This window comes from Bos mutus, chromosome 2 (genome assembly GCF_027580195.1).
Source record: "Bos mutus isolate GX-2022 chromosome 2, NWIPB_WYAK_1.1, whole genome shotgun sequence".
In the NCBI taxonomy this organism is placed as follows: domain Eukaryota; kingdom Metazoa; phylum Chordata; class Mammalia; order Artiodactyla; family Bovidae; genus Bos; species Bos mutus.
Window position 1 is genome coordinate 10223811 of NC_091618.1, and position 16450 is coordinate 10240260.

The following is a 16450-nucleotide window of genomic DNA, read 5'->3' on the forward strand; positions in this document are numbered from 1 at the left end:
AAAACAAAAAACAAAAACCATACTGTATCATGCTTGCCTAGGTAATGAAAGACCGACTGAGAAACACACATTAGTATGGAAAATAACAAAGGCTCAAAGATATCTGGTAACCAACCAACTATTGTGGAGGAAAAGAAAACCCCAAATCAACTCACCCTTAGATCACCGAAAGACAGCACTCAGGACTTTGCGTGCTCCTCAGTGAAAGGAGCAGTGACAGCAGGAGCAGAGCTCAGTGAGGCACAGTGACTTAGGATAAAAGTCATACAAAGAGCTCCACCACACAGAAATGGTGACGCTGAGAATGCTACCTGAAGGGGCAGTGAGGCGGCGTAGAGGCTTCCCCACTGTCAGGTTACATCAGGACTTAAGCATACTTAGAACCCAAGATAATGCGTGGAAGAAGCAGTAGTCTTCAAACCAGAAAGTCTGAATTTAAGTCTCAGTTCTTTCTCTCTATCCTTGTCTTACTGACTCTTCACCAAGTCAAACTCTCAGCCTCAGTTTCATCATCTGTGAAACGGGGACAACTGTATCTATCTCACCAAGTTGTCATAGGACTAAATAAGCCCAAAACGTAAACAGTTATATAATGAGATTCTTCATTATACTGATGACTTTTAAGAGTATCGATATCTCAGTATCTTAAGACTTATGCTTGAAAATGAAAGTGAAATTCGCTCAGTTGTGTCCAACTCTTTGCAACCCCATGGACCACACAGTCCATGGAATTCTCCAGGCCAGAATACTAGAGCAGGTAGCCATTCCCTTCTCCAGTGCATCTTCCAATTTAAAATATAATTCCAGTTGGTAATGTGATCAGATCAAATCAGATCAGTCACTCAGTCGTGTCTGATGCCCTGCTCTATAAGTACTAAAAAGTACTACAACCTCTGAAAACAGGAGTGTGATACTTACATATCTTGTTCAGAGTTAAATTTCACTCATTCAGATTACCAAGACAGATCCACTATCAAATCAGGGCATTCATAATAGACATCTACCTCATTCTGCAAGAGATACCTTAGCAGTAGAATTTTTCAAACGAAAACAAATCTTCTTAATGACCCAAGAGGAGGTTCCATTCTCCTAGGTGGTCAGAATACTGATTCAGTGCTGGTTGGCTGCACGTTTTCTAAGACATGGCAACCTAATACGTGAAACGCCAATCTCACTGCCCTGAGGGAAAATAAGAACTCTGGATATGCTATCAGGGAGCAACCCATGGCTGTGAAATTTTTAGTTTTGTGCTTCATGCATTCCATAATCAGACTTTCCCTACTAGACCAAGCACTTCCGGCTAGAATATATAATGCATGAGGTCAAGGTCATAAGCCTGAAGTACACAGGAGCCCATTCCTGCACCCCTCTCTGTTGGACGTAATCCTAGTCATCTTTCAAGGTTCGGTTCATTATGTAACCTCTTTTATGAAGCTTTTCTTGACTCTCCCTATTCCTGCTATGTTCCCACTCCCCGTAGGAAATATTCCTTCTTTCCCTGTATTCTCTGTGCACCGACAGCATGGAAGGACAGAAAGAATAGAAGCACGAATCACTTAACAAATATTTACTGAGCTCCTATTGGGTGCCGGGTACTACACAAGATAGACACTGGGGTTCAAGGAAACAACACACGATTTCTGCCTTCAAAAACCTTTTAGTTTAGTATAGGAGATACAGATAATTTTTAATATAATGTGGCAGGTAATAATACAGCAAGTAATAGGATCTCAGAGGAGTACTCAGTCCAACCTGGAGGAGATCCCTGAGCTGGGTCTTAAAGATCCACTGCAAAGATGGCAAGGGCTCTCTAGCAGTGGGAACAACAAAGGCACAGTGCAGAAGTATGAAGAGTACATGGCCCGTCTCAGAAGCTATGCGTAGCTGGCAATTCATCTTTTCTTCCTTCTTCCTCCCCCACTTCTTTTTTTCCCTTTTTAAAAGAATCTCTTTAAAAGATTGTAAAATGGGAGAAGATGGATTGCAGAAGATGAGGCTGAAAAGAAAGGTATGTCTTAAAGTCTTGAATGCCATGTGAAGGAATTTAAAATTAAGTAACTCCATAATGAGGAAGACGGGAGATGAAATACATAGCTAACATTTATGCTCTTATTTTAAAAACATTTTTTAAATTGCAAAAGTTAACACAGACTTAACTTTTTAAAATTCAAACAAAAATAAATAAAAATAAAATAAAATTCAAACAATTCAGAATTATGAAAGTAAAAAGTCAGATTTAGTTTTGTGCAGACCACTCTGGCAAGATAAGTTTAAGATTTAAAAGATTTTACACAATTTTTAGGTTTATAGATTTAAAGAGGTTGATCAGAGAAAGGGAGGCCAGAGGTGGGCTAAGAATCGTTTGGTGAGTGTTCAGTTGGGCTGCCCTGGTGGTTCAGCGGTAAAGAATCCGCCTACAATGCAGGAACTGCAGGAGACATGGTTTTGATCCCTGGGTCGGGAAGATCCCTTGGAGGGCACAGCAACCCACTCCAGTATTCCTGCCTGGAGAATCCTTGGGACAGAGGAGCCTGGCAGGCTACAGTCTACAGGGTCGCAGAGAGTCAGACATGACTGAAGAGACTTAGTACGGCACAGCAAAGGTCTAATACAGGGCAGTGGTGGGAAAGACAGGGAGCCAGGGGACAAGCTTAGAAATCCTTAGGAAGTCTGACTTTGCCTCTCAGTGGCTACTGTGTCTGCATGCAAGTTACCTTACTTTTCTAAGCCTTCATTTCTTCACCTGAAAAACGGGAATGCCAACATCTAACCTCAAAGGATTATTAAGAAGATTAAATGAGATAGTCTATATGTCAAGATCCTATTAAAACCTGGCATAAAGTAGGCAATCAACAAATATGAGATCTCTTCTCACCCTCTCTCATTCTCCCCTTATTTCTTTCTTTCTCCTCTGGTAGATTATGGGCTCCCAGAAGGCAGAGACCACTTCTTATTATTGCTGTATCCTCTCAGCACCTGGCACATAAAATATGTTCAATACATGTTTACTGGATGAATAAAGGGTCAGCCAGCTCTACGACGTGAGAAAATCTTGTTTCCATAAGCACAGGCCAACCCTGGCCCTCAGATGAACTTCCTCAAGATAGGAGTGGCCTGATCACAAGTGGGAGAGTGAGCAATGGCATCCAGCAACACTACCCTGGAAAAACACCTGAGAGAGACCATAACGCCTGCTGAGAGAGAAGACGACGCATCATTAGCTAGATGGCCTCTGTCCTACAGAGAAGGAGTCCGCGTGTGACTGACTTCCACCCATTTGGCCTTCTCAGGGTGACAGAAGCAGCAATGGTGCTTTCAAGGCACAGTGAGGCTCTCTGCAGTCTTCATGTGCCTCCCCGTCAGCCGTACTGCTGTGGCACTGCTGTCGACATTCCTTTGTGTAAGACAGACACTGGCAGGGTTTCATTTCTTTCCTGACGCTCCATCCAGGTTTCCCTAAGCCCTGGATCAACTGAGACGGCCTCTGAGCTGGGTGACGGCTTAGGAATCTCAGACCCCATACATCATCTGGTCACAGGCCTCTATCTCCTCAGGCCCCTGTTGCCAAGGCAGGGGCTATTACTATCTGGGGTGGCGGGGGAGGAGGGGAATGCAGACTTTCTTGATATTCCACTGCTTTCACGAAAGGCAGTGATGCGACAGGAGGGTTAAATGTCTGAAATAATTCACACTAAGACGCTTCTGCTAAGGAAGATCACTAAAATGGCATTTTGACAGAGGTTCTTATGGGAGCTAGAATGGCACTAGACAAATGCAGAGCCTATCCAAGCATCTGCCTTTCCCATATCTCGGCTCCAAGCAAACAAAATCCGCTCAATTCAGAATGAAATCCAAACCCAAGCATGTACCCCACTCAAGGCGGTCTCATTCATTCTTAGCAATTAAATAAAAAAGAAATTACAGTTGAGCTGGCTTTCCTTCAGCTTCAAAATAGACTAGGTTAACCCCCATCTTCCTCCTAGAGAGGAATGGCTCCAGCTACAATCTGTGTCACTGTGTTCACACAGCTTGCAAAACTCCCAATACCCCAGAGACTACAGAAGTAATTTGTACCCTGAACTTGGACCTGGGGGCTTGCAGCACAATTAAATGTGTACCAAGGTAGACAAGTCAGCCAGAATCTCTCTGAATGTGTGTTTGCTTTACTCCTCTTTGTGAAGAAAGGTGGTGGTGGGGGGGGTGGGGGGGTTGGGTAGATAAAGACTATTGGTACATTTGAGGCTTCAACAAAGTCAGGCTACATCGAATAGCTTGTGCAATTACAGGCACATTCCCCAACCCAAGATACTGCTCTGTGAACCTCCCACTTTACACAGAGAATTCTGCTCTGTCATTCCATCTGCAGTTTCTGCTGCAGCCCTTCCTGCCACCCTTCCCACAGATTTCTTTTGAAGCAGGTGGAGGGGGAGGTGGAGGGAACCTAGAGGGTGGTGGTAGAAGAAAGGGTTGAAGGGAAGAATCTGTATAAAAAGAAGCCTCTCTCTGGGGAGGGGTGAGGGTGGGATAAATTTTCGCACTACCTAGGGAAGGCAGATGGGGGAGAAATAGGAACACGGAGGAGAAGGGGAGGAAATAAAGAGCACCAACGACCCCTGAGGGCAAAGCACAGGCTCTCTGCGGCACTCACTCAGGCTGCCCAGCTGTCGGATGACATTTGCCAGGGTGATGTTGGTCATGCATTCCAGCTCGCTTCTAACGCTAGGCAACGTCTGACGGCACAGGTGCCTTGGCTCGATGTTCCTCGTTACTAACGGCATGGTGGACCTGCTTCAGGCAATGTTCTGAATGATGAAAAACAACCTAAAAAAGAAATAACAGGAAAGTATTACTCAACCACAAATTCCAGGCACACCAAGGCTGTGTGAGTCGTTTTTCCTTTTGTCTTGCTCTGATCTAAACAGCTTTAAAAAATCTTTCCCTCTATCTCTCTTTTTTTTTTCCTGCTTTAAGCCCTCCCCATCACACCCTTCTTTCACAGGTTTGCTATTAGAGCCCTGTTGGATGAGTTTAGAAATTCTGAACTGGTGACTGCTGGCTGAGAGTACACAGGCAGCATAAAAACCTAAAAACCCTAAAATAACAAGTATGCTCCAGCTAACAGAAGTCTCTAGAGGCAGGGACGCATGGTCAGAAAACAGCCCATTCAGCAGGTCCTGGATGGTACAGATCCTAACCAAGGGGTGTCCACAATCAGAACAGATCAGATTCCAAATGATCAATTATGAGAATCAAAAAAGAGCTTCTGTCATCTGACAGGCTCCACAATGAAATTACGTTGCCAAGTGATTCCACTGTTCTACATCAAAACATAACTTCTCCAGTTCTTCCCTGAGGGAGGACTCTTAATGTACAACTAAATACTGTATCTATTAAGACTACTAAAGTTCAGTCTGTAAATGGACAGAATGAAAGAATACCAAGGAAAATTTTACATGTTCAATATATCAAACATGATGCCAAGCACACTGTGCTGTAAGATTCTCCAGTCCTTTCTCTTCTACTCACAGCTCCCTTTCTCTCTCCCATCCGGTTCAACACACCTGGGCCAAAAGGCTCTTGAGACAGCAGGAAGTGTCTGGAGCAGATCCGGAAACCTTCCAGTTACTGTTTCTTATCCTGTCGGCTAAGCCCCTTTCCCTAGGAAATCCCCCAGCACTTTAGGTTCACGCTGAGCTATTGTTTCAGAGTTAGATTACCAAATTCCTAACTTTACAAGGACAGGAGGAGGTTTTTTTTATCCAACAAAATGACTATATGACTATAGCCAAAGTACACGGGGCTGGAACTGTTCACCTAACTTGTGAAACTAAAGAAATCTGAAGCAGCCTAAAGGCTTTTGTGCTAGGGAAAATGGCAAGTTAAATGGTAAAGCATAAAGGTAACCAAGGTACACGGGCTTTTGTGCTAGGGAAAATGGCAAGTTAAATGGTAAAGCATAAAGGTAATATACTCAATTCCCCAAGACTGCAAACCCCTCTTAACACACACACACACACACACACACACACACACATCCACACACATCCACAGAGGTTTACTTACATTGAATCTTAAAACACCAGCTCATCACCAAAAAAGTTGACTGTGAACACCAAATGCTTAAACCAAGCTATACATCATAGAACTTAAAAGTGAACCAACATATTGTCTGACCAAAAGAAAAAAAAGCCCTTCAGCTCAAAGAGGGAGTAGAACCCTTTGGAACAGACTGCTCCTTGTTATGGACATTCTGATCTGCTAAGAGTAAAAATAAAACAGGAAGCCAGCAGCTTGGGGAACAAGATTTCCTGTCACCAACAGCAACAGCCCAAGAACCAAGAGAATCAGCTGTTTGCTCATAACTCTGAACCTCCCTTTGATAGTCACTGTGTGGCAGCTGTGCCTATCTTTGGGGTGCAGAGGTGTTTCCTGAATATTTGTCTACTGTCTAAGGAAATAATTTTCATTCTGTTCCTCAGCTAAGTTCCCCTTTGATTCAACAGATTTTCTAATCCAAACTCTGGACTTTCCCTTCCAGTCTAACGATTCTCCTCTTTTACATAATGTAAAGGGTACTGGGTACTAACATGCAAGCTTCAGTAACTAACTCAAACTGAAAGAGAGTTTAGAACAGAAAAGGAGACAAGGGGTTACAAATAAAAGAAGCTCACAGGGCTCTGCATCCTCTGGATGCCCTCAGATTCCCAAAATTTCAAGCTTACCAGAAGAACCAGAAATTCAGGGTACAGCCAAAGATGACTGAAAATAGCCACTATGGCTCCCTCCCTTAGCAATCATTTCAGAACTTGCTCCAGCATCTTAGAGGAGCTACAGGAGCCAGATCCCCTTGAAATTCTGTGTCGAATGGCTACTGACAGGGCATTCCAGACATTCTCTTTGGACACCTAATGGAAACTGGATTCCAAATAGCTAGGTAAATGTCAGACGGGGATGAAGCTGGGGAAGCCACTCTTAACACCTTGGTACTTTAGCATTTATGTTTTCCCAAGTTCCTTGGGTAAGAAGACACAAATGGAGGCAACCCTGTGTCATCTGGGGGCAAGTTTTCAATACCAAGATAGCTAGCTGCGTCTTGCCAAAAAAACCCAGCTCCCACATCAAGCTAGAGTAATCAAAAAATTACAGTATTCAATATCCATCAAGACAAAAGAATTTAAAAAGTGAATCTGCTACTAAAAAAAGTCGTTTTACATGTTTCAGAGTCACCAAAGAAAGACAAGAGTCCTTATTAAATGGAATTACCCACATCACTGCTCACTTTTCTTAAAAAGAAGTGTGGAATTATGCACAATCTGAACCAAAATACTAACTTGACCAAGAAAGAAATCCTACATTCCAGTGAAGATAAACTTGGAAATGAGGCAAAGACTTCCAAGGCTCTTGACTCAACTCAGCTTTAAGTTGTGGAGTTGAGACATACTTGGGTTAGTGCCCTGAGTCTTGACACCTTACTAGCTGTGTGATCTTGGGCAATTTTCCTAGAGACATTAAATAATGTAACATATATAAAATGTCCACTACAGGGCTAAGAAAAAAAGGTAGCTATTTTTAGTTCACTGGACCTGAGGCAAATCCTCCTGTAAAGTCAATTTTATTCATTGACAAATATTTTGAAACACTTTTAACAATGGACATATTATGCAGTAGAACGCAGTGTTCACATAAATTTAAAGATGAAACCCTAGACGTCAATGAAATTTGTGAGTTCTTTTTCTGGGGACTGCTCCCAGCCATGCTGCTGGACCTCTTAAAGAACATAAATTCTCTCTCCTCTACTTTTACAATGGGTTCCTCATCTGAACCACAGAACAGAGAAAAGGATTAGAGTGACTGTCTTCTCCATTCTCATCAAGAGTGTAAACAACCAGCACCATTCCAGATGCACTGGAGAGAAGCTAAGGCATTATGTACAACGGATGCCTACTGGCATTAGGGCTTAATGTTCTCATGGGAATCCAGTTGAGAAAAACTCCTCGATCATCAGTCGTCATTTAGTGGAAAATGAGTGGAGCACTGGGTGTTGAGGAACCACTAAATTAAGGAAGTGACATGGTCAAATCTGCATTTTTAGACAAATCATTCTAACAGAAGTAGGAAGCTGTATTGGGACAGAAAACTGAAGGTAAGAAGACCAGTTGGGAAACTCTTCCCAGGATGAGAAGGAGACAATAGAATGGAGAGGCCCACCACAGCTAGCAATTAAGAACTGAGAAACCACAGACAGGCTGTGAGGGTGAGTCCAATCCTTCAGCTATCCTATCTGTAGCTCTCCCCTGATTGTTCTGTACAAAGTGATAAAATGTATGTTTCTTTATTAAACATATTATGAGAGAGTTCCCTGGTTGCCTAGTGGTTAGGATTTGGTGCTGTCACTGCTGTGGCCTGGTTGCAATCCCTGATCAGGAAACTGAGATCTTGCCATTTATAAAAATTTTTAAGAATAAAAGTACTATGAAAGAACTAAATGCTAGTGCCAGTAATGAAGGGACAGTGAAGAAAACCAAGAAAGTAGTCATTCTTAGCTAGAAAAAGAAGTTTTGGACACATGAAAAGTGGAATGTCCTGTCTTTACAGAATCAGTAAAAGTTCTTTTTCAGTTATACTTTACTTTGATTAGAAAAAGTATACACTATAGTGATATTTGCTAATTTGGGGGTTTGAGAAGGTCTTACCTTCAGGGATGTTACATAGGAGAGGAATTAAATTAGAACCATTGAGAAGATAAAAGTTATAGGAACGTAGATTTCAATTAAGTTAGTTCCTTTTAATTAGAGCTGTCCTATATTAGAATGGGTTCTCTTCAGAGGTGATAAGTTCCCCAGTATCATCCCCTGGATATCAGCTATTAGGCATGCTGGGGGAGAGATTCTTAGACTGTAAGAAAATGATATGGAGAGGTCAGACTGGATGATTTATACAATGCCCTCTAAATCAAAGATGATATAATTCTCACTCTGGGCTTCAGTTTCTTCATTTGCAAAATAAAAGGACTAAGCCAAGATCTTTAAGAATTTCTAAAATTCTTGGATTTGCTGGACTTTGGCCACCTGATGTGAAGAACTGACTCATTTGAAAAGACCCTGACACTAGGAAAGATTGAGGGCTGGAGGAGAAGGGGACAACAGAGGATGAGATGGTTGGATGGCATCACTGACTCAATAGACATGAGTTTGAGTAAACTCCGGAAGTTGGTGATGGACAGGGAGGCCTGGCGTGCTGCAGGCCACGGGGTCACAAAGAGTCGGACACAACTGACTGACTGAACTGCCATAACCTCTGCTTGGCCAACAGTCACTTGCATTTTGAACATAAGGCCAGGAGAGGTCTAGGTACTGTAAAGATGGATGGATCATGTCCATGAATCAAACTCTTCTATAGATCTAGAATGGTAAAAAGGACATTCCAGACAGTGCTCTGGGGTTAAGTTAATTACACTCTGGGAGCCTCCCAAGCCAATTTGGGGGTTGGCTACCCAAAGATGTAAAAATGTCTGGACCAGTGACAAACATCCAGTCAGACTCAGCAGCAACCCCCATCTTCACCCCCAGCTATTTTCAGCTTAAGGGACTTGAGAATGAGTCAGAATAAATCAAAGACTTCAACCATCTCCTCCGAGCCATGGCTTGGAGTACACTGACCAGTTTGGACTTCCAGTACCATGATGGGATTCATGCTTTGAATTGGAAACTGGATGTGTTCTTTGAGGTCTCTTCACAACAGTAAGACTCTACAAGTTTGTGTATTTGAAGTTATCATGGGATATTTATATATCACATTTGGCCAGTCTTAAGGCAAAAGGAGACTCTGACATGTACCCTACACTCTGAACTCTCAACTCTGCTCCCGACAGCCTGCAGCAGGAGTGGGGTGAAGTAGGTGAGAGGGATGGATTGGAAGCTGGAAGAAGGTAATAAAGGAAGACTGCATGTGAGGGGGAAGATGCACTCATCTGTACCCTACACTTTGAATTCCTATTAACAGCAGGACAAAAAACAGATGACTGCTCATTCTGGCAATGACATGTATTACTAGCTGTTTATTATAAATAAATAAGCAATGTTTCATTTAGAGCCATGGTCACTGATAACACCTGCAGATTTCTATGGTCACATCCCAAAGCAAGTATATCTGAGCTACAGCAATAACAACAGAAATGCTTCTCAAGGCAGTTCCTCTTTGAAACATACCCTCAAAATGCTGATCAGCAGTAGCATGGGATGAGAACATGTGGGGATATTGTATGTGTGGCAATTAGTACTTCTGCTTTTCACTTCAGCATTTCCCACTGTTCTATAGTTAACAGCACTTTGGATAGGGGCATATGAGAAGCGCCTTCCTTTGTAGACTAGTTTCCTCTTTCAGGAGATAAATTTCTTTATGATAAAGAATATGCATTCCACAGTGGTTCAAGAATCTCAACTGAAAGGTCAAACAATCGCTTGATTTCAAAATGAAACACAACACTCAGGTTTACTGTAATCTAAGTTGGTCCATCAAAATATTTAAAGAAGTATAAATTGACTGTTGCATATAGCAGTTCCTCACTATCATGCAACAATTACAAGGAGAATTGCCTCTTTATAGACTTAGGCACCTGCCCACTTCCTGTTGAAATACAGGGCGGGGCTGACGCTACACATATAACCAGACTCTCTCCAAACACAAGAAATTACTGATACACCAGTTTAGGTCACTAATGTTCAAAAAAGCTAGCAAGATAAATGGAACTCCACGAGTGGACAAAGAAAGTATCTGACTGGGAGAACCAAGAATAAAAGCTTACTTGTGATCTAAAACCAGGAGAGATTACCAATTTCATAAATGAATGACACCAGCTATGGACCTACCTTCAATAAATGTAAAGTTCCTTCTTGTCCTAATTTGGTTTTGGGAAAGGAGTCCAGGGGAACAGAACTTCTAAACTACAGTGTCTTACTCCTTCAACATACTGCACATCTAGCAAGGACCACTCACATCTGGCAATTTCATAACTTTCTATTATCTTTTAGGGGCAATACCACCTTTTTTCTTCTATTACTCTTCAGGCTCTATTCATAGCTTTGTTCTTAAAGCTAAAATCGGGGGGGCTAACTTCGACCTGCAAAACTGGTTTTTTCTAGTATCAACTATTCCATAGAAAACTGCCTTTTTTTGTTGGTTTTTGTTTTGGGGTTTGTTTGTTTTGTTTTGATTATTACTGTATAGCTTTACAATGTTGTGTTAGCTTCTGCTGTACCGCAAAGTAAATCAGTTACACAGATACATATATCCCCTCTTCCCTGGCTTTCCTTAGGTCACCACAGAGCACTGAGTAGAATTCCCTGTGCTGATAGCTGGTTCGCATTAGTTTATCTATTTTATACATAGTAGTGTATATACGCCTATCCCAATCCATCCCCAATCCCACTTCCCCCTTGGTAGCCATATGTTTGTTCTCTGCATCTGTGCAATACCTGGAGAAAACCATAATTCAAGAAGATACAAGCACCCCCAATGTCCACTGCAGCACCATTTACAATAGCTAGCACATGGAAGCCACCTAAACGTCCATCAACAGAGGAATAGGGAAAGAAGATGTTGTAAATATATACAATGGACTATTATTACTCAGCCATAAAAAGGAATGAAATTGTGCCATTGGCAGAGATGTGGATGGATCTAGAGACTGACATACAGAGTGAAGTCAGAAAGAGAAAATCAAATATCATATATTAACACATATATGCAGAATCTAGAAAAATGGTAAATATGAACTTATTTGCAAAGGAGAAATAAAAAACTACTTTTCAAATGGCCAAAATTAAGCTCTTTTTTAAAGTAAGATCCATCTGGTTGTCCAAAAGAAAATACACTTAAAATTGTGCATTGGAAACCACTTAAAACTGTGAGTCGGGTTCTAGTTCTTAGTCTAATGATGACTAGCAATTGGAGAAAAACTTTCAATTCATCTTTCCAGTTCAGCTGTGAGCTGCACTAAAAAAAATGCTTGAGAGGTGCTATATGAAACTGAGATTTTGTTTACAAAATATTCCTAGCTCCAAAGAGATTTATTCACATAAAATATTTCCTGTATCTGCATCTTTGCCTAAGTTCCTAGTTATGAATCCATTTAAATTACACAGGGTCTGCATGGTTATCACTGATAACTCTAATAACAGACACAAAGTTCATTTTACTCTCCCAGTCTTAATTCCAATTTCTAGCAAAACTTAATTCATCAAAATGGAATGGTCTGAAATACTCCAAACTATCCATCTAAAAGGTCTTTTGATCCAGCAATTACACTCCTGGATATTTATCCAAAGAAAACAAAAACACTAACTTGAAAAGATACCTGCACCTCTATGTTCACTGCAGCATTATTTACAATAGCCAAGACATGGAAGCAACCCAAGTGCCAATCCATAGATACACACTGGAATATTACTCATCCATAAAAAAGGAATGAAAACCTTTGGGACTGATACATACACACTACTATATACCATATAGGAAACTAATAAGAACCTACTGTATAGCACAGGGGACTCTACTCAATACTTTGTAACAGTCTATATGGGAACAGAATTTAAAAAAGAGTGGACAGGGACCTTCCTGGTAGTCCAGTGGCTAAGACTCAGGCTCCCAATGCAGTAGGCACCCGATCAATCCCTGGTCAGGGAACTAGATCCCACATGGTGCAACTAAGAGTTCGCACATTGCAACCACAAGATCTCGCATGTCGCAACTACAGATCAAACACACCATGTACCTCAACTAAGACCCAATGCAGCCAAATAAACACTTTAAAAAATTAAAATAAAAAAATAGAGTGGATATGTACATGTGTAACTGATTCACTGTGCTGTATAGCAGAAACTAAAACAACACTGTAAATCAACTACTGTAAAATTACTACCCCCACCAAAAAGAATGAAATCTTGCCATTTGCAACAACATGGATGGACCTAGAGGGTATTATGCTAAGTGCAATGTCAGACAGAGAAAGACAAATACTGTATGATTTCACTTATATATGGAATCTAAAAAAGAAATGAACAAACATAATAGAAATGGGTTCCCTGGTGGCCCAGCGGTTAGGATCTGGTGCTTTCAGAACTGCCGCGCATGTGTGTGCGTGTGTGCTCACTCAGTCACGTCTGTTTGCAATCCCACTGACTGGAGTCCGCCAGACTCCTCTGTCCATGGAATTTTCCAGGCAAGAACACTGGAGGGGGTTGCCATTTCCTACTCCAGGGGATCTTCCCAAGCCAGCAGTAGAACTCGAGTCTTTAGAGTCTCCTGCACTGGCAGGCGGATTCTTCACCACTGGGCCACCTGGAAAGACTGGGATTCAACTGCTAGTTGGGGAACTGAGATCCCTTAAGCTGCAAACTGTATGGCAGCGCCATAAAAAAAAAAAAACAACAGAAACAGAATTATGATACAGAGAACAAAATAGGTGGTTGCCAGAGGACAGGGGGAAAGAAAGAAACAGGTGAAGGAGATTAAGATGTATAAACTTCCAGTTTCAAAATAAACAAGTCAGGGGTATGAAATGTATAGTATGGGAAATACAGTCAGTAACTATGATATGTATTTGTATTGTAACATATCTTAACCAGACTTATCCTGGTGATCAGTTTGAAATGTTTCAAAACACCAAATCATATACTGTATAATAGGAACTAACACAGAGTTGCAGGTCAATTGTACTTCAAAAATAAACTCATAGAAGAAGAGATCAATTTTATAGCTATCAGAGGCAAAGGGAGGGGAATTGGATGAAGGCGGTCAAAAGGTATAACCTTCGTTATAAGATAGATAAGTGATAGGGATATAATGCACAACATGATAAATATAATTAACACTGATGTATGTTATATACAAAAACTGTTAAGTGTAAATCCTAAGAGTTTTTAACAAACACACAAATTTTTTTTCTATTTCTTTAGTTCTGTTATCTATATGAAATGATGGATGTAAGTAAAATCATTACACTGCATACCTTAAACATATACAGTGCTGTATGTCAATTATATCTCAATAAAACTGGAAACAATAAATGGGGGCTTACTTTTACTCTGACTGCATGCATGCTAAGTTGCTTCAGTCATGTTTGACTCTGTGACCCCATGGACTGTAGCCCACTAGGCTCCTCTGTCCACGGAATTCTCCAGGCAAGAACACTGGAGTGGGTTGCCATGCCCTTCTCCAGGGGATCTTTCCGACCCAGGGATTGAACCCACATCTCTGTATCCTGCATTGGCAGGCGGGTTCTTTACCACTGGCACCACTATGAATAAGTGAGGAAACCTTATTCCTATCATTCGTGGGTACTCAAGTACCAGATTTCTTTCAGCTATCGTCATCAAATGAGCATTAAATTCACACAGGAGTTTAACATGAAAAACAACTCAACTGCTCTGGGACAAAAAAACCCTCACAAAACAAAACCTCGTGCTCGCTCCAGCAGCACATATACTAAAATTGGAATGATACAGAGAAGATTAGCATGGCCCCTGTGCAAGGATGACATGCAAATTCATGAAGCGCTCCATATTTTTTAGGAATAAAACTACCATATGACCCAGCAACCCCACTCCTAAGCATATACCCTGAGGAAACCAAAAATGAAAGAGACACATGCATCCCATTGTTCACTGCAGTACTATTTACAATAGTTAGAACATAGAAGCAACCTAGATGCCCTCTACAGATGAATGGATAAAGAAGTTGTGGTACATATACACAATGGAATGTTACTCAGCCATAAAAAGGAATGTATCTGAGTCAGTTCTGATGAGGTGGATGAACCTAGAACCTATTATACAAAGTGAAGTCAGTAAGAAAGAGTCAGAAAGAGAAAGATAAATGTCATATTCTAACACATATATACGGAATCTAGAAGAATGGTACTGAAGAACTTATTTACATGGCAGCAATGAAGAAACAGATAATAGACTTACGGACATGGGGAGAGGGGAGGAGAGGGTGAGGTGTATGGAAAGAGTAACATGGAAACTTACATTGCCATATGTAAAATAGACAGCCAGTGGGAATTTGCTGTATGGCTCAGGGATCTCAAACAGGGACTCTGTATCAACCTAGAGGGGTGGAATGGGGAGGGAGATGGGGGGAGGTTCAAAAGGGAGGGGATATATGTATACCTATGGCTGATATGGACTTCCTTGGTGGCTCAGATGGTAACGCATCTACCTACAATGCAGGAGATCCGGGTTTGACCCCTGGGTTGGGAAGATCCCCTGGAGATCCAGTATTCTTGCCTGGAAAATCCCATGGATGGAGGAGCCTGGTAGGCTACAGTCCATGGTGTCACAAAGACTCGGACACGACTGAGCAACTTCACTTTCACTTTCTTTCATGGCTGACTCATGTTGAGGTTTGACAGAAAACAACAAAATTCTGTAAAGCAATTATCCTTCAACAAAAAAATAGATTAAAAAAAACCAAAACCTCAACAAATCACTGCACAAGATTATTAGAAATGTGTCAATAACTCACACAAGCCCTAATAAAGTATTCTCTTTTTAAAAAAGTTTTCTTTATTTACAGACAATGACAGAAATGAGTGATCTCTGGTTGGTGGTGGCCAAAAAACTGAGATGAGGATAGATACAAAAGGCATTCCTCTCCAAGTACCTGGGCTTGAAAACCTGGGAGGAAGCCTAACCTGGACATGTGCTACATATGGGAACACAAAGTTGTTTTTTATCGGAGAATGTCTAGTTCCCAGTTTACTATCTCACCGAGGGATAGAGAAAATGGAGCTAGGCTGTAACCCTTCTTTCCTGGTTCTCTACTGCACTTCGTTAAGCTCCCTACAGATGAGACATTGGAGCACCCACTGGTGGATGAGATACTGAAGCAAGTTTGAAAATGAGGAAGGAGATAATCAGGATGGAACCGTACATTAGGCACTGAGTAGGTCTCATTTCATCCTGCTGGCTCTCTAGCCATGCATTTAATCTCTATTATGCTTCTCTTCATATTTCAAGCATCCCTCTGTAGTAACTACTCCCTCTCTGGGATGAAAAGGCCAAAAAAGAAGCCAGTTCTATACAAATGAGAAAGGCCAGGGGGAAAAAAGGTTACAGAGTAACAACAAAAAAGGAAATTCAGCAAAATGTTTTGCTGACAGCTCAAGGTGATACACACACACTGGTCATGGAGTAGCCAGAGCAGTAGTCCTGGACGTGACTGCTAATACACCGACTTAAGTGAGGAGAGAGACCTAGCAATCTCAACTGCATCTGTACACCAGGGAGTGGAATTATGAAGCAAACTGCCATGAAATTTCATAGCAACTATTCTGTTCTGCCAGCTGTAACAAGAATTCATTGCTGAAAAAGTGTCACACACTCATCTGTCACTAACGGCCAAGCTGCCAGCAACTGACTAAGAGCAGCAAAGGGCAGCTGTACATCTT

At 41.5% G+C, this 16450-nt stretch overlaps 1 protein-coding gene and 1 non-coding gene across 7 annotated transcripts in view; one reads left to right on the plus strand and one right to left on the minus strand.

Moving 5' to 3' along the window:
* The window catches only part of WASF2 (WASP family member 2), a 71289-nt gene that overhangs the window by 15253 nt on the left and 39586 nt on the right, over positions 1-16450 (minus strand). For 4 of the 6 annotated variants that reach the window (XM_070383656.1, XM_005895903.3, XM_070383647.1 and 1 more), the window contains exon 2: positions 4649-4821. In XM_070383656.1, coding sequence (XP_070239757.1) covers positions 4649-4778 — 130 coding nt within the window. In that variant the 5' untranslated portion in view covers positions 4779-4821. Of the gene's footprint in view, positions 1-2875; positions 2977-4648; positions 4822-6063; positions 6232-16450 lie in introns of those variants that run through there. The other 2 variants (XM_070383633.1, XM_070383661.1) reach the window with 2 other exon arrangements.
* Positions 14461-14567, plus strand: LOC138985084 (U6 spliceosomal RNA). Its single transcript, XR_011462347.1, has one exon. It is a non-coding gene; the product is annotated as a U6 spliceosomal RNA (small nuclear RNA).